Source organism: Chiloscyllium plagiosum, unplaced genomic scaffold, assembly GCF_037043375.1.
Source record: "Chiloscyllium plagiosum isolate Xiang-an unplaced genomic scaffold, Cpla_swu_hap1 HiC_scaffold_25, whole genome shotgun sequence".
Classification (NCBI taxonomy): Eukaryota; Metazoa; Chordata; class Chondrichthyes; order Orectolobiformes; family Hemiscylliidae; genus Chiloscyllium; species Chiloscyllium plagiosum.
Genome location: NW_028270163.1, coordinates 45776698 through 45800431, shown reverse-complemented (window position 1 = coordinate 45800431; position 23734 = coordinate 45776698). Strand labels below are relative to the sequence as shown.

Below are 23734 nucleotides of genomic sequence, written 5' to 3'. Positions count from 1 at the left end.
AAGGAGAAAAGAATAAAGAAAGATCCTAAGAGGAGGTAGGGCTGACGAGGGAAGTTAAGAAAAGTATAAAGTCAAAAGAAAAAAAGTATAACATAGCAAAGATGAGTGGGAAAACGGAGGACTGGGAAGCTTTTAAAGAACAACAGAGGATAACTAAGAAGGAAATACACAGAGAAAAAAATGAGGTTCGAAGGTAAACGGGCCAAATATATAAATGAGGATAGTAAAAGCTTTTTTAGGTATGTGAAAGGAAAAAAAATGGTTAAGACTAAAATTGGGCCCTTGAAGACAGAAACGGGTGAATATATTATGGGGAACAAAGAAATGACAGAAGAGTTGAATTGGTACTTCAGATCTGTGTTCACTGGGGAAGACACAAGCAATCTCCCAGAGGTAATAGTGGCTGAAGGACCTGAACTGAAGGGAATTTATATTTGCCAGGAAATGGTGTTGGAGAGACTGTTAGGTCTGAAGGCTGATAAGTCTCCGGGACCTGATGGTCTACATCCCAGGGTACTGAAGGAGGTGGCTCTAGAAATCGTGGATGCGTTGGTGATTATTTTCCAATGTTCTATAGATTCAGGATCAGTTCCTGCGGATTGGAGGGTGGCTAATGTTGTCCCACTTTTTAAGAAAGGAGGGAGAGAGAAAGCAGGGAATTATAGACCAGTTAGTCTGACCTCAGTGGTGGGAAAGATGCTGGAGTCAATTTTAAAGGATGAAATTACAACACATCTGGATAGTAGTAACAGGATAGGTCAGAGTCAGCATGGATTTATGAAGGGGAAATCATGCTTGACTAACCTTCTGGAATTTTTTGAGGATGTAACTCTGAAGATGGACAAGTGAGATCCAGTGGATGTATTGTACCTGGACTTTCAGAAAGCCTTTGATAAAGTCCCACATAGGAGGTTAGTTTGCAAAATTAGGGCGCATGGTATTGGGGGCAAAATACTGACTTGGATTGAAAATTGGTTGGCTGACAGGAAACAAAGAGTAGTGATAAAGGCTCCCTTTCGGAATGGCAGGCGGTGGCCAGTGGGGTACCGCAGGGATCAGTGCTGGGACTGCAGCTTTTTACAATATACATTAATGATATAGATGATGGTATTAAAATTAATATTAGCAAATTTGCTGATGATACAAAGCTGGGTGGCAGGGTGAAATGTGTGGAGGATGTTAGGAGATTACAGGGTGACCTGGACAGGCTAGGTGGGTGGACCGATGCATGGCAGATCCAGTTTAATGTGGATAAATGTGTGGTTATCCACTTTGCTGGCAAGATCAGGAAGGCAGATTACTACCTAAATGGAGTCAAGTTAGGTAAAGGGGCAGTACAACAAGATTCCCTAGAGTGTGGAAACATGTCCTTCGGCTCAACAAGTCCACACTGATTCACAGAAGAGTAACCCAATCAGACCCATTTCCCTCTGACTAATGCATTTAACAACTACGGGCAATTTAGTATAGCCAATTCACCTGACCTGCACATCTTTCGACTGTCGGAGGAAGCCGGAGCACTTGGAGGAAATCCACACAGACACGGGGAGAACGTGCAAACTCCACACAGACAGTCCCCCGAGGCTGGAATCGAACTTGGGACCCTGGTGCTGTGAAACAGCAGTGCTAACCACTGAGCCACCGTGCCATCCCCTTTGTGCCATCTTGCACATGCATGATGTCAATGCCAGTCTTTGTGCCGTCCTGCACATGCGAGATGTCAGTACCGGTCTTTGTGCCGTCCTGCACATGCATGATGTCAGTGCTGGTCTTTATGCCGTCCTGCATACATATGATGTCAATGCCGGTCTTTATGCCATCCTGCACACGCATGATGTCAATGCTGGTCTTTGTGCCGTCCTGCACACACATGATGTCAATGCCGGACTTTGTGCCGTACTGCACACGCATGATGTCAGTGCTGGTCTTTATGCCGTCCTGCACACACATGATGTCAGTGCCGGTCTTTGTGCCATCCTGCACACGCATGATGTCAGTGCTGGTCTTTATGCTGTCCTGCACACACATGATGTCAATGCCGGACTTTGTGCCGTACTGCACACACATGATGTCAGTGCTGGTCTTTATGCCATCCTGCACACACATGATGTCAATGCCAGTCTTTGTGCCATCTTGCACACGCATGATGTCAGCGCCGGTCTTTGTGCCGTCCTGCGCATGCATGATGTCAGTGCTGGTCTTTGTGCCATCTTGCACATACGAGATGTCAGTGCCGGTCTTTATGCTATCCTGCACACGCATGATGTCAGTCTACGTGCCATCCTGCCCACGTGCAATGTCAATGCCACTCTTCATGCTGTCCTGCACATGCATGCTGTCAGTGCCAGTCTGCGGATGCGCCGGTGTCAGCTGCCAACAGAGCAGCGTTCTGTGAAAGGCACTGTACAGACAGCAGCTTTCTTACATTTTTTTAAATGTACGGTGTTAAATTTACTTTTGTTTGGTTAATAAGTATGATTACAACCTTCATTCAGGCTGTGCTATACCTTGCATTAGACTTTGGTTTTCGAGCGATCATGAGTGATATTTTTTGCTGATCTGCCCCTGACCCCACTTTTCCCATCAGTCCCATTATTTCTATTAAGTGATTTTCTATTAAGTGAGGTTTTCTGGAACGCAACCAAGGCATTATAGGAGAACTACCTGTATCACGAAAAGTTGTGGAAGGAGACTAGTGTAGGACTGGAACAAGAATTGTTCCAAATTTCCCATAAAGAGGCACACATAACTGGGACAGAGTGGGTACCCATAGCCACACCTTTAACTTGACAGATGTAAGGTAAATTAAAGGAGAAATTGTTCAGTGAAAGAAAAAGTTCAGCCACATGGATGAGAGGGGTGATGGATGGGGAATGCTCAGGCCTCTGCTTGAGGAATAAGCCAAGAGTTCATAGAACGACCTGGTGGGGAATAAAGGAAAAGAAGTATTGGACATCCATGGCAAACATGAGGCAGTTAGAGCCAGGGAACTGGAAATTGTTAATATGGTGGAGGGCCTCAGATGAATCGAGGATGTAGGTGGGAAGGGTCTGGACAGGTGAGAGAGAATGGAGTCAAGGGAGAAGAAAGTGAGGAGAAAGTAAGGACTGCAGTTGCTGGAGATCAGAGTCGAGAGTGTGGTGCTGGAAAAGCACAGCAGGTCAGGCAGCATCCGAGGAGCAAGAGAATCGATGTTTTGGGCAAGAGCCTTTCATTAGGAATGAGGCTTGTGAACCAAGGGGGTGGAGAGATAAATGGGAGGGTGTTGGAGCTGGGGGAAGGTAGCTGAGAGTGCAATATATAATTGGAGATGGGGATAATGGTGATAAGTCGAAGAGGAGGGTGGAGTGGATAGGTGGGAAGGAAGATGGACAGGTAGGATATGTCATGAGGGCAGTGGTAAGTTGGAAGTTTCAAACTAGGATAAGGAAGGGGGAGGGGAAATGAGGAAATTGGTCAAGTCCACATTGATGCCTTGTGATTGGAGGGTCCCAAGGCAGAAGATGAGGCGTTCTTCCTCCAGGTGTCAGGTGGTTAGGGTATGGGATTGGAGGAGGTCCAAGACTTGCATGTCCTTGGCAGAGTGGGAAGAGCAGTTGAAGTGTTTGGCCACGGGGTGGTGGGTTTGGTTGGTGCAGGTGTCCCAGAGATGTTCTCTGAAGCGAGTAGGTGTCCTGTCTCCCCAGTGTAGAGTAGACTACAGAAGGAGCAAGAGATACAGTAAATGACCAGTGCAGGCAAAACTCTAATGGAAGGCTCCTTTGGGGTTTTGGACTGAGGTGAGAAGGGATCCCATTTATCTTTCCACTCCATCGGCTCACAAGCCTCATTCCTGATAAAGGCTCTTGCCTGAAACATTGATTCTCTGTTGGAGGAAATGAGCCCCATGGGGCAGGTGGGCTGATACGATGGGCCTACCAGGACAGTCTGGTTTGTGGATTTTGAGAAGGAGATAGAAGCAGGCTGTCTGGGATTGGGAGACTACAAGGTTGGAAGCAGTGGGGGAAAAGATTTCCAGAGGTAATGAGGTCAGTGACAGTCCTGGCAACAATGGCTTGATGTTTGGATGTGGGGTCATGGTCCAGGGATGCTACCTGACTCACTATGGTCTCTAGCATTTGTTGTTTTCAGTGTTGGAAAAGTCCATCTGGTTCACTAATGTCCTTTAGGGAAGGAAACTGATTTCATTACCCATCTAGTTCACATATACTTCCAAACTAACAGCAATATGGTTGACTATGGGCAATTAGGGATGGGCAATAAATGCTGCCTAGTCAGCGATGCCCTCATTCAGTGAATGAATATAAAAAAGTAAGTTGTTTTAACTTTCCAAGCATAGACTGGGAGCCATAGTATTAAGGTTTGAATGGGGTAGGGGAGGAAGTGTGTTCAGAAAATGTTTCTCAATCAATATGTAGATGGCCTTCCTAGAGAAGGGGCAAAACACAACCTTTTCTTAGGAATTAAGGCAGGGCTAGTGACTGAGGTGTTGGTGGACGACCACTTTGGGACCAGTGACCATATTACTATTAGTTTTAAAACAGTTATGGAAAAAGATAGGTCCAGTTCACAAGATCTAAATTGAGGAAAGAGCAATTTTGAGGTATTATACAGGAACTTTCAAACGTTGATTGGGAGAGGCTGTCACACTTAAAGGGACACCTGACAAGTGGGAGGCTTTCGAAAGCAAGATAGTAAGAGTTCAGGACCAGCATGTTCCTGTTAGTGTGAAGGACAAGGAGGGCAGGTGTAGGGAAAACTAGATGAATAAAGATATTGAGGTTCTGGTTAAGCAAAGGAAGCATGCATATATATCAGGATTAGGCAGATGGGATATAGTGAATCTCTCGAGGAGTATAGGGAGCATAGGAGGGAAATTAGGAGGGGAGAAACAGGGTATGAGATAGCTTTGGCAGATAAGGCAAAGGAGAATCCAAAGAGATTCTACAAGTATATTAAAAAGACTAATTACAGAGAGAACAGGGCCCCTTAAAGATCTACAAAGTCATCCATCCGTGGAGCCACAGGAGATGGCTGAGATCCTAATGAATATTTTTCATCAGCATTTACTGTGAAAAAAGGCATGGAAGCTAGAGAACTCAGGGAAATAAATAGACTTGAAGAGTCTACAGAAGAGTAGGTGCTAGAGGTCTTAATATGCATAAAGGTAGATAAATCCATCAAACTTTCCACAGGACATTGTGAAAAGTTGGAGAGGAGATTGTGGGAGTCTTTGTTCAGATATTTATATCATCAACAGCCATGGGTGAGACACCAGAAGACGAGAGGGTGGCTAATGTTCTGCCATTATTTAAGAAAGACTGTAAGTAAAAGCCAGCGAACTACAGACGAGTGAGCCTAATGTCAGTGTTGGGTAAGTTGTTGGAGGGGATTCTGAGAGATAGGATCTACATGCATTTGGAAAGGCAAGGACTGGTTAGGAATAGTCAGTCTGGCTTTATGCATGTTAAACCCTGTCTCACAAATTTGACTGAGTTTTTCTTTTGAAGAGGTGACTAAGAAGCTAGGTGAGGGCAGTGTAGTAAACATTATCTATGTGGACTTTAGTAAGGCCTTTGACAAGTTACCACATGGTCGACTAGATAGTAGGGTTAGACCACATGGGATCCAGGAAGAGCTAGCCAATTTGAACACAAAGTTGGCTTGATGGTAGGAGACACAGGGTGGTGATAGTGTTTCGGATGAGGCCTTGACCAGTAATGTGTCACAAGGCTTTGTGCTGGGTTCACTGCAGTTCATCATTTACATAAATGATTTGGCTGAGAATATAAGAGGCATGGTTAGTAAGTCTGCAAATGACAGCAAAATTGGTGGTGTAGTGGATAGTGAAGCAGGTTGTCTAAGAGTACAACAGGATCTTGGTCAACTGGGCTAGTGGGCAGAGGAATAGCAGATGGCATGTAAAGCAAATGAATGTGAGATGTTGTACTTTAGGAAGACAAACAAGGGCTGGATTTACACACTTAATGGTCGAACCCTGGAAGGTGTTGTCCAACAGAGAGACCTAGGGGTTTAGGTACATAGTTCCTTGAAAGCGGTATCACAGGTAATTGGGTAATGAAGAAGGCCTTTGGCAAGATTGCCTTCATCAGTTAGAACATGAAGTGCAGGAGTTTGGACATCATGTTACAGCTGTACAAGACAATTCTGGCTGTCCTGCTTTATGAAGGATGTTATTAAACTAGAAAGGGTATGAAAAAGATTTCCAAGGATGTTACTGATACTGGAAGATGTGAGTTATCAAGAGAGGCTGGATAGACTGGCACTATTTTCCTCAGAACATTAGAGGCTGAGGCTTTAGAAGGTTTATAAAATCATGATGGGCATAGATAAGATGAATAGCCAAGGTCTTTTCCCCAGAGAAGGGGAGTCTGAGACTACAGGCCATAGGTTTAAGGTAAGAGGAGAAAGATTTAGAATCATAGAATCCCTACGGTGTGGAAACAGGCCATTTGACCCAACAAGTCTACACTGACCCTCTGAAGAGTATCCCACCCAGACCCATTCCCCAACCTTGTTATTCAACATTTCCCTTGACTAATGCACCTAGCTTACATGTCCCTGAACACTATGGGCAATGTAGCATGGCCAATTCACCTAACTAACGCATCTGTGGGCTGTGGGAGGAAACCCATGCAGACACAATGAGAATGTGTAAATTCCACACAGATATTCACCCGAGGCTGAAATCAAACCCGGGTCCCTGGCACTATGAGGCAGCAGTGCTAACCATTGAGTCACTGTGTTACCCTAAAAGGGACCATCACCATTCCTGGCCCTGTTCCAACCCAACTGAAGGACAGACCCATCAGAGGTGGTATCACAGCGATGTACAGTTGGGAGGGAGTTTCCTAGGAGGTCCTCAACATTGACTCAAGAATACATGAAGTGTTATCAAATTAGGTCAAACATAGCCAAGGGAATCTCCTGCTGATTATCATCTATCCCCAGCGTGTGAATCTGTTCTCCATGTTGAGCACCACTTGGAGGTTGTACTGAAGGTGACAAAGACAAACAATGTCCTCTGAGTGGAAGGCTTCAATGTCCATCACTAAGAGAGGTTGGGTATAGCACCACTGGTGACCACACTGGTCGTATCCTGAATGACAAAGCTCCTAGACTTTGTCAATGATGGGAGGTGGTAGGGGAAACAAGAGGTAAAAGTATACTTAAATTTGTCTGCAAAAAACAATCAGTCAATGTCATTGTGATGACCTTCTGCCACTGCTTTGACACTGCCAGTGCAGGACTCAACCAATGATGAAGTCGCTGGTCCTCAAGTGCCATCTTTCACCACTGGACCTGCCTCACCGATGTCGCCTCCAATGTAGCAGCCACTGATTCTGATGCCAGGACCTGTGCTCGCCCTGGAAAAGTAAGTAAAGGTCCACTCGAGGTCCACCCTGGGCTTGCTCTCCTCCATGCTGATGGCACATGAGGTCCGTGCACTGGGCTCGCTCGAGATTTGTACATTGGGCTTGCTTCAGGTCCATATGCTGGGCCTCCTCAAGGACCATGTTGTGGGCCTCCTCAAGGTCCACGCATTGGGTCCAGTTGAGGTCTATGATGGATTTGTTCGAGGTCTGCTCACTGGGCCTGCCTGCAGTGCTCACAAGGCTCACTTAAGGTCCCTATGCTGGGTTTGTTCGAGGTGTGCAGTATGTGTACTTGAAATCTGTGCTGGGCTCTTACCACCACCAATGCCAACCAAGCTCAGGACAAAAGGTATAATAGCACAAATAGTAAGAGACTGGACACTGAGCCCTGAGAAATACCACTAGAAACGGCTTTCCAAACATTTGACACCAATACCCTTTGTTTCCAGTCACTGAGTCAATTTACAGTCCAAATCATCACATTCTCTTGTATCTCATGAGCTTTAATTTTCTGACGGGTGTGCCATGTAGTACCTTGCCTTATTAAGCTCCATGTAGACAACACCTACTGGACTAATCTGATTAATCCTTCTTGTTACCACCTTAAAAAATGCAAGTGAATTTGTAAGAATGATCTTTCCTTAACCAAACCATGCTAACTATCCCTAAGGAATCCATGCCTCTCTAAGTAACAGTTAATGCTGTATTTTAGTGCTGATTCTCATAACTTGTCTATCACTGAGGTCAGACAAAAATGCAGATAAATATTTGGTATATATCTTGCACATTTTGAAAATTGGTACGAAGATCACAGATATCCAGTCTATGGTGCACTGCCTGAAATTTGGGACGTTTGGAAAAGTATCCTTATAGCATCCATTTTTATCCCCTGGCTTCATTTAATAGTACAGTGTACAATTCATTTGGCCTTAACAATTTCTCCACATTCAAGAAGTCTCTCCCTCCAATACTTCCCTTTTCATTACGCTTATTTTATCTAATATTTCACACCCCACCCGCGCCCCCACACATCTTTAAATAGAATGTCGACATTGTACCTCCCTTGGTAAAGGCAGAGAAAGTACTGATGAAGAACCTTGCCTACCTCATTTGCATCCACATGATTACACTGAGTCTGACCCTCATTTTTGAAAACCTACTCATTTGCAATTTACTTTCCTTCAAGCAACTATATTCATTTAACCTTTTTTCCAGAACATCACTAAACCATCTAAAAATTTCCTTTGCCCATTTAGAACTTCCACTCTTGTTTTACCTTTGTTTCTTTCCTTAATGTTGCTATACCAAAACGAACTACGATCACTCACTCACTGCTATTCGTCCACCTGAACAACTTCATTTCTGAGGATTAAGTCCAGGATTTGGGGCTCTATCATTAGGCATGTTGTGTTCTGGCTAAGAAAGTTCTGTTGAAAGGACCAGTTGATATTTGGACAGTTGAAAACCCAAATATTATTGCCCTAACATTTTTGGTTTCAGAAATCTGCCTATGTATGGCTCCACTAACTCTCTCCCATATACAGGGGTCAAAAATGTATGGCAGTTCTAAGAAATAATGATACACAAGAAAGCAATGTTGACGAATAAGCAATGTTAAATGATAAAGAAAGCAATGATTTTTGATAAGCCATATTTAAGTGAAGTTTTATTTTCAAGAGAGACAATTGCCTCCACTTATGAGGAAGACATCCCTGAAGAGGTGAATAGGAAGGGTTTGGAGGGATATGGGCCGGGTGCTGGCAGGTGGGACTACATTGGGTTGGGATATCTGGTCGGCATGGACGGGTTGGACGAAAGGGTCTGTTTCCGTGCTGTACATCTCTATGACTTTATGACTCTATAAGAGATAATTGATAGCTCCTAGTTATTCCCACACCTTCGCCCCTACCACATGATGATTCTGCTTACCTCTGAATATTCTGTTTGCTCTAAATCCTCTATTAATGACTTCAGTGGTATCAAGTGCAAAACAATATCACTTGCCTCTTCTAGACCTATATTTAATACGGATACCAGGTAACAGAAAGTAAATTTAAAGTTCATCCGTAAGTCCCATCTGAATTTAACAATTCAAAGTATTTGCACATACTTATCTTTCAACACATACTTACAGAAACAAAATCTTATTATGTCATTAGTACCTGCTCTGATGTCATCATACAAGCTTTTCAGAGCTGGCCAATAACTGCTCTTGGATTTTTCTAGAACTTCAGAAATTTTGCGTGCTTTTGGCATCCATAACTAAAATACAGAAAAAAGTTTAAATGCTAATAAAGGCGCACACTGTATTAATTCTGTTTAATACTAAGTAAAAGATTCTTTGGACAACAAACAAGATGTTTTGGAGAAGACAGGCAAAGTCATTCATATTAGGGGAGGCAATGCCTATTGGCATTGTTGCTTTACTATTCATTCAGAAACTCAGCTAATATTCTATAGACCTGTGTTCAAATCCTACCATGGCAGCTGGCAAATTTGAATTCAATAAAGAATCTGGAATTAAGGGTCTAATGATGAGCACAAAGCCATTGTTATTTGTGAGGAAAATCCCATGTTGTTCACTAATACCCTTTAGGAAAGGAAATCTATCATTCTTACCAGGTCTAGACTACATGGGACTCCACACCCACAGCAATGTGGTTGACTCTTGACTGTCCTCTGGATAATTAGGGAAGGTAATAAACCCTGGGCCTGCCAGAGATGTCTACAACCCATGAGTGAATTTTTAAAAAGCTGACAATGTTTTGATCAAGAGTTGCAGGACTTGAAACATTGATGCTGTGTTTCTCCAGCACTCTGTTTTGATTCAACTCGGCTTGTATTCACCAGAGTTCAAAGAAAGAGATGGGATATGATTAAAACATATAAAATTCAAACAGGGCTGGATAGTCTAGATGCAGGGAGAACGCTTCCCTAATTGAGGAGTCTAGAACTCAAAGTAAGACAATAAGACATAAGAGCAGAATAGACTATTCAACCCATCGAGTCTGCTCCAACATTCAATGAGATCATGACTAATCTGATAACAATCAACTCCACTTTCCTGCTTTTTCCCTATAACCCTTGATTCCCTGACTGATGAAAAATCTGCTTATCAAAGTCTTGAATATACTTAATGATCCAGCCTTGAAAGCCTTCTTCAGTAAAGAATTCCACAGATTCATTCTCCTCTGAGAGAAGAAATTCCTCATTTCTGTTTTATGTGGATGACCCCTTATTCTGAGATTATGATCTCTTCCACAAGGGGAAGCAACCTTTCCATTTCCACCCTATCAAGTCCCATGAGATGCTCCTATAAGATTTCCTCTCATTCATGCAAATTCCAATGAGTGTACAGACCGAACCTATTCAACCTTTTCCCACATATAGTATCAGCCGAGTGAACCTTCTCTGGACAGCCTCCAATGCCAGTATACCTTTCCTTACATAGGAGGCACAGAACTGTTCACCAAATTTCAACTGTAATCTGAATGCTGCCATATATAATTTCAGCAAAACATCCCCTTTGAAATAAAGACTATATTCAATTTGCCTTCCCTATTACTAATCTTCTAATGAATAACTAGTAATATCCAATGAATGAGGAAAAAAATAAAAATTCTGTTTGGCAATTCTCTTTGCTTCTTGTTACTCTATGTAGCAAAGAAAACCACATTCTTCCCACTCTTTCGGTAAAGATATGATCCTGGATATCTTAAGAATCTAATGATTAATGGGCTGAAAACCAGCAGATCAAGTTTAATTTGAATAAATATGAGATCTTGCATTTTGATAAAACAAACAAGGGCAGGACTCATACAATTAAAAGTAAGGGCTTGGATAGTGTTGGAGAACAGAGAGACCTATGGGTTGAGATACATAATTCTTTAACATTTGTATCACATGTAGATATGGTGGTTAAGAAGGCATTTAACACACCTGTTTTCATTGCTCAGATCTTTGAGAATAGGAGTTGGGGCATTTAGTTGAAGTTGTACAAAATATTCGTGAGGCCTCTTCTGGAGTACTGTGTTCAGTTCTGATGCTGGTGAGGGTTCAGAGGAGATTTACTAGGATGTTTCCAGGAATGGACGGTTTGAGATTTAAGGAGAGGCTGGACAGGCTGGGACTTTTTCTATTGCAGTGTAGGAGGTTGAGGGGTGATCTTATAGCAATTTTTATAATCCTTAAGGGTACAGATACGGTGAATGGCAGGTATCTTTTTCCTAGGGTGAGGAATTTCAAGACAAGGCGGCATATTTTAAAGGTGAGAAGAGAATGATTTAAAAAAGATATTTGGGGCAATCTTTTTACAGAGAGAATGGTCCATGTGTTGAATGAACCTCCAGAGAAATTGGTGGATGTGGGTACAGTTACAATGGTTAAAAGGCATTGAGATAAGTACATGAATAAAAATTGTTTGGAGGAATGTGGGCCGAGTGCATACAAGTGGGACTACTTTAATTTGAGATTATGGTCAGCATGGAATGGTTGGACCGAAGAATCTATTCCTTTGCTGTATGATTCTATCTCATATTATCTCATTTCCTCCAATTTTCGACCCACCCAATCTCATACTGACACATGGAAATAGCTTCTCTAAATCTACATACAAAAACATACTTCTTGGGTCCAAATGGAACAACCCTATACTTTCCAATGTTGAGGTTTATCTGGCAAAGTTTTCCTCATTTAGTTAATCTAAAACTGTCCATTTTAACAATTTTCTGCTTTCATCTACACTACCCTTTAACTGTTTCACTTACCTTAACTTGGATAGATAACCCACTATTCATTCAATTATGTTATTTACAAATATACTTTAAAATTGAGATCCATATACAGATATTTGGGGACACTAACAGAGAAGGAAGAATGTCAATGAGTGATTTACATAACATAATTAAATAGTTGGAATTATAATGAGCAACTATAGACTGATTAGTCTATTGCTGGAAAAGTATTGGGATCGATTATTAAGAAAGTTATGGGAGAACATGTGAAACATCAAAAGTGATTCCAGTAGAGTCAGCATGGCTTTGTGAACAGAAATCATGTCTGATAAATTTATTAAAGTTTTTGGATGAAGTTTCAATCAAAATGGACAGAAGGGAACCAGGTACCCAGGTACCTGATAGTAAAGTCCAGTGTAGGTTGTAATTTGGCCAAATGAATCTCCAGGTTTGTGGTTGCTTGCTCTATCATGACCATGGATCATAATTCTGGATTACTTCTGAATGTCTCTTATATATTAATTCTGACATTTTTTAAACAAAAGGACTGATAAAGACAAAATGATTTTGGATGCAAATCCAACAAAAGTCTAGAAATAGGAACCTGGAATGTGTTACCTGACAAAGTGTCAATTAAGTCGAAAAGGGGAGAAATGCATTATAAATTAAACTATAATTTCCAGTAAGTTATCTCAGGCTGCCAACATATTGTGAGAAAAAGCAGCAGTCAGACTGAAAGATGTTTTGTGTGTTCCCTTTTCAAGAATACACAAGCACGGTGATTAAAATCCAAGTCCACCACAGTCTGTGCGTGTGTGAGTGGAAGAAAATAGGTTCGTAAACTGTGAAGTGTGCACATGTGCCAGTGGGCTGAGGTACTCAAGTACACTAGTCTGAGTTTGCGTACTAATATGCTGTGAAATTCACAAGCAAAGAACCACCAACTAAGTTACCCCTGCATTGCAGACAAAGGTCTTGCTCACTTTGACAGTTAGAAGCCAGAAAGCCTGACAAAAGGAAATGGGACACAAGGATTTCAACAAACTGACAAAACCAAAAGTTCCATAATCAACTATTCAACTATTAATGAACTAGGTAAAAACTATTAATGAACTACTACCTACCCTTCACAAATGATCCAGAGACTGAATTCTAAATCTTTCAAGTTTTTTTCTTTTATTTAGACTCACTTCTCATTTCAAATCTCTGCATATACGTTTTGCATTATTATTTTTTGTGTTTAGTATCTAGAAAATTTTCTCTTTTGTTAACTCAAAAAAGCCTAATTAAATTGGCTCCTTTTAAAACATACGGTCATCTGATCTCAAGAAAGGTATCCACACAGGAAAGATCCTTTATCAACTAACTTTGTTTTGATCACCAGAGTAAGAAAGGGGAGCCAGTTCATCTTCACCTAGAAGGTTGACAATTTGGGTATCCCACTGAGAACAGTGATAATTGGAGGAGCCTTGCCCAGGTCTAGTCATAACAGCAGTGTGCTACACGATTATGTGAACAAAAGGGCTATGAGGAAAGTCCAAGTCATGCACAAAGGCATCAAATTATCGAGAAAGGAACCTCTGAAGCGAATTCTCTACCCAGTGACTCCTTCCTTTCATGCATCTTCTGAATGTTTTCCACCCTTACACTCCACAGTTTTCATTATACAAATGAAAATGAAAATGAAATTCAACCTCAGTACATAACAATATCAACCTCCTTACTTGGTCATGACTTTCATCACTGTCATCAACCAATTTGATGATTTTGTTTTCCTGTATTTAAGTTGTCAGGAACACCAAATGTTCAAGCTCTGAATTAAGTGAGCTGTTGATTAATAGCCAAACAAGCAAGCTCATCATGCTGTCATGCGATTAAAAAGCCGAGAAGGTAAGTCCAATTTTTTATTCATTCCTATTTCCTCATGATACTTGGTAAGTGATACATACTCCTATAATACGTGACTGCAGTTACAGAGCTGAAGTGGTCAATTTATCATCTCTTACACAACTATAAATATCAACTTTAATGATGATAAATTAGTTCTTGGTCAGGCCATTGAAGTTCTGCATCGAATTGAGCAGATTTGATCCAATTAACATTTCGTCTAACAATGTGTTCATGTTCAGTGTTATAAAGTAACCAAGGTTGTAAGTATTTCAAAACGCTATTAAATTTGTATTTTGAAAAATAATCAATCTACTATCTTATAGTCCTCAACATCTTATAAGCAAAATCCTTTAATGCTACCTGTTCATGAAGGCACTTTAAATCCTTCAGTCTTAAATCCCAGAAATCAATCTCTTCTCTCGGCAGAGGGTTTAAGCCATCAAGCAAAGCTTGTGCTGAATCTTTGTTTAATACGTCTTTTACTTGATGTGTCCAATCAATGACAACAGATTCAATAGCATGTAAAGTGGCACCATCAACTTGAATAGTTGAGCTGGAATTTAAAGAACAAGATTAGAATGCAGATTCTTTAGTGTTGTTGCTAGATAATTTCAATATACTGCATGCCATAATTATTAATAGATAACCATAATTCCTGTAACTTTAAAGTGTTTATTTTCCAAGCCTGTAATGTCAAACTTGGAAGTTGAGTACTGGAAAATTAAAAGGGAAAGCTTTCTGACGAATTTCCACAGCCAAGAAACTGTCAAATGAGTGGGCTGAGGAATAAAGTGATAGAGATCTACAGCACAGGAAAAGGCTGTTCAGCCCATCATGTTGGTGACAGTCAACAATAACAATCTAAACTATTATAATCCCACTTTTCAGCATTTATCTTTTCCGGTGCCTAGGTCGATGTGGTGGTCCATCTGCTTTCATTTTATTATTAACACTTTGTAGTAAATGATACAAATGAGTGGCTACCAGGCCACTTCAGAAGGCAATTGAGAGTCAACCACATTGCTTGGACCTGGAGTCATATGTAAACCAGACTAGGTGAGGATTTCAGATTTCCTTTCCTGAAGAACATTAGGGTGCCAGTTGGGTTTTTTCAACAATTAACAATAGTTTCACAGTCATCAGTAGATTCTAAGTTCCAGATATTTTTTATTGAATTCAAATGCCGCTATCTTCAGTGGCAGTAATACCACTGGGCCATAGCCTCCCTGAATCAAACTTTGGATCAACCTGCTCAGACAAGTTATGACAAACCTCTGGACCACATGGGATTTTGCAAAACTAGAGTCATCCATGATTATATTATGTATTTTCTAACAAACCCTGGTCTGCAGCAGGTGAATTTGATCAGAGACCTTCTGGCTCAGAAGTAGGGACATTACCAATATCAGTATTCTTCATAAAGCTAAAGTGACTAATTTCCTGAAGTGGCTATATGGATTACAGTAAATAGGAAGGTGGCAAGTAGCCCCTTAATTAGAATTAATGACCGTTCAACAATCTCAATCGGCTGCTGCTTGTGCTTGACAAGTAAACCTTTGAGGGATATCTGTCATCTTCTGGGGACTAAGGTGACCCTTCTGCATGTCTTATCGAGAACTCCAAGATCAGAAAGGGACAAGAGATTCGGCCAATAAGGGCCAGTCCCTGCCCTTGCTCTACCTACATCCCTTACACATCAACTCCCATTCCTGCAAATCTCCCTGTCATGATTTATCTCTGGTCTATGTCTGTGAACCTAGACATCTGGTAGGCCATTCCTGGAACAGATCTTGCAACTTGTGCATGCTGCAGAGAAAAACAGCTGCTAACCTCTGTCGAGCAGATCCTGGTTCTGACGGGAGGCTCACTACTACCTGACTGGCTTGTAGCTCTTAAGCATTCTAGCAGGCAGACAAGCCCCTGTCGCATTCATAACATTTTATCCATGGAGATTGATAATAATTCCACTACTGCATTAATCACTTTTGCAGAAATGAACATCCATTCCATCTAAAAATAGCAACATCATTCTGCCTCAAGCTACAGGAATAGTAGTCCTCCAGAATACCTTAGATACAGAAATAATTCCCAAGAATTGGATGATAGTAAACAACATGTTGCTTTTAAAGAAAGGGGAACAGAGAAATCAAGAAACTATAGGCCAATTTACCTAATGTCAGTTGCAGGCAAAATTATTCTTCTTCAGGCATGTTGTAAAAGACACATAGCAAATCGTACAATGATAAAATGGAATGAATAAGACAATAAGGTAAAACTAGTGGAGTTAGATTTTGAAAATGCATTTTATAAGGTGCCATGCAAGAGGTCATTACTTGAAATTAAGAATCAGGGATTGGAGGTATACTATTATAGATTGAGAAATGGTTAATAAACAGAAGTCAGTCATTTCTTTTGGTTGATTTTACTGCAAGAATCAGTAATTAAGGCTAGCCAAATACAATCAATATTAAAAAGAGTTAGATCAGAGGACTACTTTTATTCCATCCAAGTTTTAGATTAAATTAGATGCCCTACAGTGTGGAAACAGGCTCTCTGGCCTAACAAGTCCACACTGACCCTCGGAAGAGTAACCTACCCAGAGTCATTTCCCTACATTTACCCAACTAATGCACCTAACACTTCAGCCAACCAAACCGAAGCATCGGATTCATCATTCGAGACGTCACTTCCGCCAACAATCAGAAATGTTGGCCTCGTTGTTCGTGATGTCACTTCTGCCAAACAAACTGAAACATTGGCCCCAGCACTCATGACATCGCTTCCGCCCCTGTTAACACAGTTATAAGCTCCTTTGTGAGTGTTACTTCAGTTGGGGACATCACTACTGACCCTATAACCAGGCCCATTCAAGCAGCTATCTCCACCCCCACCTCAAGCTCTACCCCCACTCCAGGTCCTAGCTCCCATCCTTGCCATTTCTTCACCATTCCCCCAGACCTCCCCCCACACTGAGGACGAATGTTTAGTCCTCAGTAAAGGCCTCACCTTTATCCTTTTATGTTACCAGATTAATGAGTTTGACACACACTGCGACCTTGAGTGTTTCTTCTGCCGCCTCTGCCCACTTTTTCAACCAAGACACCCACCCACCCACTGAGGACCCCTTCTCCCGCCTCCAACACATGCCATCCACCTGGACACCCCGTGCCGGCCTGTTACCCACCCGTGACCTCTTAATTTCAAATTACCACCATGACATCGACTGCCTCAACCTGTCCACCCACCTCACCCAGTCCAACCTCCTGCCCTCATAACGCGCAGCCCTCCACTCCCTCTGCTCCAATCCCAATCTCACAGGCAACGTGGGTGCAGTTGTAGTGTGGTGCACTGACCTCTACACTGCTGAAGCCAGGTACCAACTTGCAGACACTTCCTCCTCCTGCCCCCTTGATCACGACCTCACCTCCCATCACCAAACCATCATCTCCCAGACCATCCACAACTTCATCATCTCTGGAGATCTCCTATCCACAGCCTCCAACCTCATTGTCCATGAACCCCGCACTGCCCAATTCTATATCCTTCCTAAGTTTCACAAACCTGACTGCCCCAGTCAACTCATTGTCTCAGTCTGCGCCTGTCCCACCGAACTCATATCTTCCTACCTCAACACCGTCCTGTCCCCCTACGTCCAAGAACTCCCCACCTACATTCATGGCACCACCTCCTCCAAGATTTTTGTTTCCCTGGCCCCCAATGCCTTATCTTCACCATGGACATCCAGTCCCTCTACACATCAATCTGCCACAATGAAGGTCTCTAAGCCCTCCGTTTCTTCCTCTCACGCCGTCCCAATCCCAACCAACACCTTCATCCACCTGGCTGAACTGGTCCTCACCCTCAACAACTTCTCCTTCCAATCTTCCCACTTTCTCCAAACCAAAGGGGTAACCATGGACACCCACATGGGATCCAGTTATGTCTGCCTGTTTGTTGGATATGTGGAACAGTCCATCTTCTTCAGTTACACCAGCACCACCCCCAACCTGTTTCTCTGTTACATTGATGGCTATATTGGTGTCACCTCATGCTCCCATGAGGAGGTTGAACAGATCATCAACTTTACCAACACCTCCCAATCTCAAATTCACCTGGACCATTTCAGACACCTCCCTCCCCTTCCTGGACCTCTCCATCGCCATCTCTGGTGACCAACTAACCTCAGACATCTACTTGAAGTCCAGTCACTCCCACAGCTACCTAGACTACACCTCCTCCTACCGTACCTCCTGTAAAAACGCCATCCCTTATTCCCAATTTCTCTGCCTCCACCACATCTGTTCCCAGGATGACCAATTCCACCTCAAAAAGTTCCAAACGACCTCATTCTTCCACGATCGCAACTTCCCTTCTCACGTGGTTGACGATGCCCTCCAGTGCATCTCCTCCACCTCATGCACCATTCGAACCCAACCCTTCCCAATGCAACAAGGACAGAACCCCCTGGACCTCACCTTTCACCCCACCAACCTCCACATACACCGCATCATCCTCCGCCACTTCCACCACCTCCAAACGGACCCCACCACCAAAGATGTATTTCCCTCCCCAACCCTATCAGTGTTCCGAAAACACCATTTCCTCTGCAACACCCTCATCAGGTGCACAACCCCCACCAGCACACAACCAACTCCCTGCCACGATAGGAAGTGCAAAATCTGCACCCACACCACTTCTCTCACCTCCATCCAAGGCCCCAAGGGATCCTTCCACATCCACCAGAAATTACCTGTACCTCTGCCAATGTCATTTACTGCATCTGTTCCACTACATCGGGGTGACAGGAGGCCTTCTTGTGGATCATTTCAGAGTTCATCTCCGGGACACCCGCACCCACCAACCCCACCACATCGTGGCTGAAAACTTCAACTCGCCCTCCCACTCCATCAAGGACATGCAGGTCCTGGGCCTCCTCCACTGCCAAACCGTTACCACCCGACGCCTGGAGGAAGAATGCCTCATATTCTGTCTTGGGACTTTATAACCACTCGGGATGAATGTGGATTTCAACAGCTTCCTCATTTCCCCTCCCCCTACATTATCCTAGACCCAAACCTCCAACTTGGCACTGCCCTACCGATATATCCATCACTCCCCCCTCTGACCTATCACCTTCATCTACATATCACTTTCTCAGCTACCTTCCTCCCAAATCCTTCCCCCACTCCCATTTATCGCTCAGCCCCAACCCACAAGGATCACTCCTGATGAAGGGCTAATGCCCGAATGTTGATGCTGCCTGACCTGCTGTGCTTTTCCATCAACACAGTCACTTAACACTATGGGCAGTTTAGCACAGCCAATTCACCTGACCTGCACATCTATCTTTTGGAATGTGGGAGAAAACTGGAGCACCTGGAGGAAACCCACGCAGACACGGGGATAACGTGCAGACTCCACACAGACAGTCGCCCAAGGCTGGAATTGAACCCAGGTCCCTGGCGCTGTGAGGCAGCAGTGCTAATCACTGAGCCACCGTGACGCCCCCATCTTTTCTCATTTTCTAAACTTAGGTGAGAGAGCAAGTAGTGAGGAACCCTCAAAGAAGCTGCCGTAAGTGGGCAAGAACATGGAAGACAAGATTTTAATATTGCTACCTATTTCTGGTGACCTGTTAAAAATGATTACTGGATTTTTTTAAATTTAAAAGAAACTCAACTATGTAAATTATGTGCTCCAGTTGGAAAGTAAAATTAGCAAGTGTGTCATATTAATATATTATAGCAATACTATGACAGGGAAGATAGTCAAAAAGAACTGTGTTTTTAGTGATGAAAAAGTAGGAAGTTGAATAAAAATATCAAAGTGATTTAAAAATAATTAGATTGGAAATTCTAACATCATCATTACAGTACTCATCAGATAACATAGGGGTGCTTAAAAGTTTAGTCTCAGAAAACTTTAAAGTGACTTACGGAAGCTATTACAGAGCCATATTTTGACAAATGTAAATAGGCCAGGAAAATCATATTTGGTCATACATTATTTTAATGTACAAGAAGCATCACCCATAAAGCAACATTCTTGTAGACACAATCATGAAAAGTTCATGAAGGAAAATAAAGTTGAATTGAACCACATCATAATTTTGCTGAACATGGTGATTACATATAGCTTTTTGCAAAAATCAACATGGTAACAAATGTGGCTTCATAGCTAATTCCTTAATTGGATAATTATATTGAGAGAATGAACAAGCAAGCGTTTTTGCAAAAATTGATTTATGAAAGAGATATTGGCTAATTTCATTGAGCAATGCAGTCAAACAAATATCAACTGTCACAATTCTAAGTTGACTTTATCAATGTAAAATCATGCCATTCAGAATGAAAAGTACACCAGCTACTTTTCCACCATTAATCAATGAGGTAATTGAAGGGGTATGCAACTATGTTGTACAAGTTGATGATCTGATTATGATCAGCCAAACCTAAGAGTAATGTTTACAACACTTGAACAAATTGTTTAATCAGTTATAAAAGGAAATTTAGTTATAAGCTCTGGTCATGTTTCAAAACCAAGTAGCCCCTAATGAAGTAAAAATCATGGGTACCTTGGATTTTCCTGTACCTAAGACAAAACAAGAAATTTTGTGGTATATATGCATTGGTGAATTCTATCAGAAGCCTGTTCCAAATTTCAGTATTAGTAGTGGCTACTCAAATAAAGACACAAAATTTGAATGAATAGAGGAGTTACACAGTATCTTCGATAACTTGGATGCTGTACTAGCTATTGTTTTAGCAGCATCAAATTATGTTCAGCTATTGGTGCCTGCAATCTGCTTGATTGTGCAGTGTTAGTACTAGAGGAGGAGATAGGGATAGAGCGCCAGTCAGTCACTTCTCTCAAAAATTGGATTTTTGCCAGCACAAATTCTCAATTATGGAAAAAGACAGTTTAAATTTGGTGTTGGCTTTACAATATTTTGAGGTCTACATATCCAGTAACTCTTTTGAGATATTACCTATATGGACCAAAATCCTCTAAACTTGTTACCAAAATTTCATCCCAAAACTCTAAGACCTTTTCATTAGACTCATCCTACAACTATACAATTTGAAAATCATTCATTTAACAGGAAGAAACAATATTATAACAGATACTTAACCAACAGCTAATATGGAGGAACACAAATAAACTAATGTGGAATATGATTTTCATGGCAAGTCAGTGTATATTTGATGTAAATATAATATTACTTGAAGAAAAAATCTGTATGTGTAAAAGAGAAATAATAATGAGGAGATTGTAATAGAAAATCAACATGCCTCTTCGTGATACCTTTCCATATTTTCTTGCAGGGAGATGCTATGAATAATGTAGAATTGAGTTTGTTCTATATTTTTATATTGTATGTTGAGGATTAGGGAAAACATGATTTTTAGTAGGGATTTATGGGCTTGGTAGTAAAGAGTATATATGCATTTTAATGTTTTTAAAAATATTTTACCACAAAGGGGTTAACAGTTCAGTGCATTAAAAAATGGCAGAACAAAACTGTGCTGTTGCCTAGTGACAAGATCCAGGCTTGCACACACAGAAGGAATAATCAAAAGGCAGTCAGTCAGTCCGTTTGTGCATGTGCTAAAAAGTGGAGGCTGCATTGTTAACCTCTAATGAAAAATCTAGGAAAAACTGCTGCATACTGTGTTTAGAGAACTCATGTTTGCTCTGAAGTTAAAGTCATAAGGAATTTAGCTTTCAGTCTGTTTTAGGTGTCTTTAGGAAAATATACCTAAAGACCAATATCAAAAGAAATTGGAGCAGGAGCAGGCCAGTCAGCAAACACTTTATTCAACACTAGGAGTAATATAGAAGGCAATAAAGGTGAACAAGCCATAAGATTAAAAACAGAACTTCAGTAAGACAGAACAACAGAACTACTTCAAGATGTATAAACCTGGAAAAGAAGTGGCAATGAATTAAACACTCAAATAAAACATGAACTACAGATAGTGGAAATTTGAAACAAACACAGAATGTCCAGTAGCAGATTGTTCTGCAAACAACTTTGTTCGCATAGAAACATTTCTGTCCTGGCCCTGCTGCAATGTTCCAATGAAGCATAACACAAGCTCAAGGACAATCACCTTAATTTCCACTTTGCCCCACCACCCACATCCCCTACCTTTGTCTTTTTTGTGTCATATTTACTTTACTAAGTATAGAGGGCCTATTCTTCCCCATCACATTTTTTTTCTCCCTTTCACCACTACTAACATTCCTTTTGTCTTTTTGTACTGAGCCTCGAAACCATGTATTTATTTCACCCCACCACCACCTCTGTCAAATCAGAAACATTTTCCAAGATGTTTCAGTTCTGAAGAAGAGTCATACAGGACTTGAAAAGATAACTGTCTCTCACACAACAGATGCTGCAAAATCTGCTTGAGTTTCTCTAGCACTCTGTGTTTCAAATTTCCAGCATCCACTGTTTTTTTGCTGCTGAAAGGATCACTATTGAGCTTATCAGCAGCAAATGTAAGAGAGTATCATTCTGTGACTGGAGGAGCATTGAACTTTGCAACTGTGAGTGGCTTTGTGGTTCAATTTCCATAGCAGGTGACGTTACCATGAAGATCCCACCTTCTCGACCTCATCCCTCTACCGAGGCCTGGTGATCCGCAGGTTAACCCCATCACTAGTTGTTTCTTTCTCTCTCTAATGAGAGGACAACCTGTGGTCCTCTGGGATTATGGCAATTTTACCTTATATCATCATAGCTGCAGTTTTAACACCAGACCCAGACAGAGAATCCTCAGAACTACAAAATTCAAAAGATTCACAATCCTTTGAAATTTCTTACCTCAATCCTAAATGGCCAAGCTGTTACACCAGAACTATAAACCTGAGTCCTGACTCTTAACCATTTTAAAAAGTCAAGTCTCTGAAACATTTTATCTATTACAACAATTACAATACCCATTCGTCAAAATTCTTGGGATTAGAACAGATTATATTCGACATTTTCTTATAAGATAATTCCCTCAGCCCAGAAACCTGCCTTGTCTTTTTCCACTTACAGTCATAAAGTCATAGAGATGTACAGCATGGAAACAGACCCTTCGGTCCAACTCGTCCATGTCAAACAGATATCCCAACCCAATCTAGTCCTACCTGCCAGCACCTGGCCCATATCCCTCCAAAACCATCCAATTCATATACCCATCCAGATGCCTTTTAAATGTTACAATGTACCAGCCTCCACCACGTCCTCTGGTAGCTCATTCCATACACGTACCACACTCTGAGTGAAAACATTGCCCCGTAGGGCTCTTTTATATCTTTCCCCTCTCATCCTAAACCTATGCCCTCTAGTTCTCCGAGCCTAGGGAAGAGACCTGGTTTATTTATCCTAATCATGATTTTATAAATCTCTATAAGGTCACCCCTCAGCCTCCGACACTACAGGCAAAACAGCCCTAGCCTATTCAACCTCTCCCTATAGCTCCAATCCTGGCAACAGCCTTGTAAATATTTTCTCAACCCTTTCAAGTTTCACAACATCTTTCCGATAGGAAGGAAACCAGAATTGCACGCAATATTCCAGAAGTGACCTAACTGATGTCCTGTACAGCCACAACATGACCTCCCAACTCCTGTACTCAATGCTCTGACCAATAAAAGAAAGCATACCAAACGCCTTCTTCACTGTTCTATCTACCTGCGACTCGACTTTCAAGGAGCTAT

At 41.8% G+C, this 23734-nt stretch overlaps 1 protein-coding gene across 1 annotated transcript in view; it reads right to left on the bottom strand.

Annotated features, from left to right (window-relative positions):
* Positions 1-23734, bottom strand: part of LOC122562216 (dynein axonemal heavy chain 17-like) — a 471020-nt gene that overhangs the window by 436996 nt on the left and 10290 nt on the right. Inside the window, exons 3-5 of the mRNA XM_088000362.1 lie at positions 14381-14573; positions 9560-9659; positions 9327-9412 (exon numbers count right to left, since the gene is read on the bottom strand). Of these exons, the coding sequence (XP_087856488.1) occupies positions 9327-9412; positions 9560-9659; positions 14381-14573 (379 nt within the window). The remainder of the gene's footprint in view (positions 1-9326; positions 9413-9559; positions 9660-14380; positions 14574-23734) is intronic.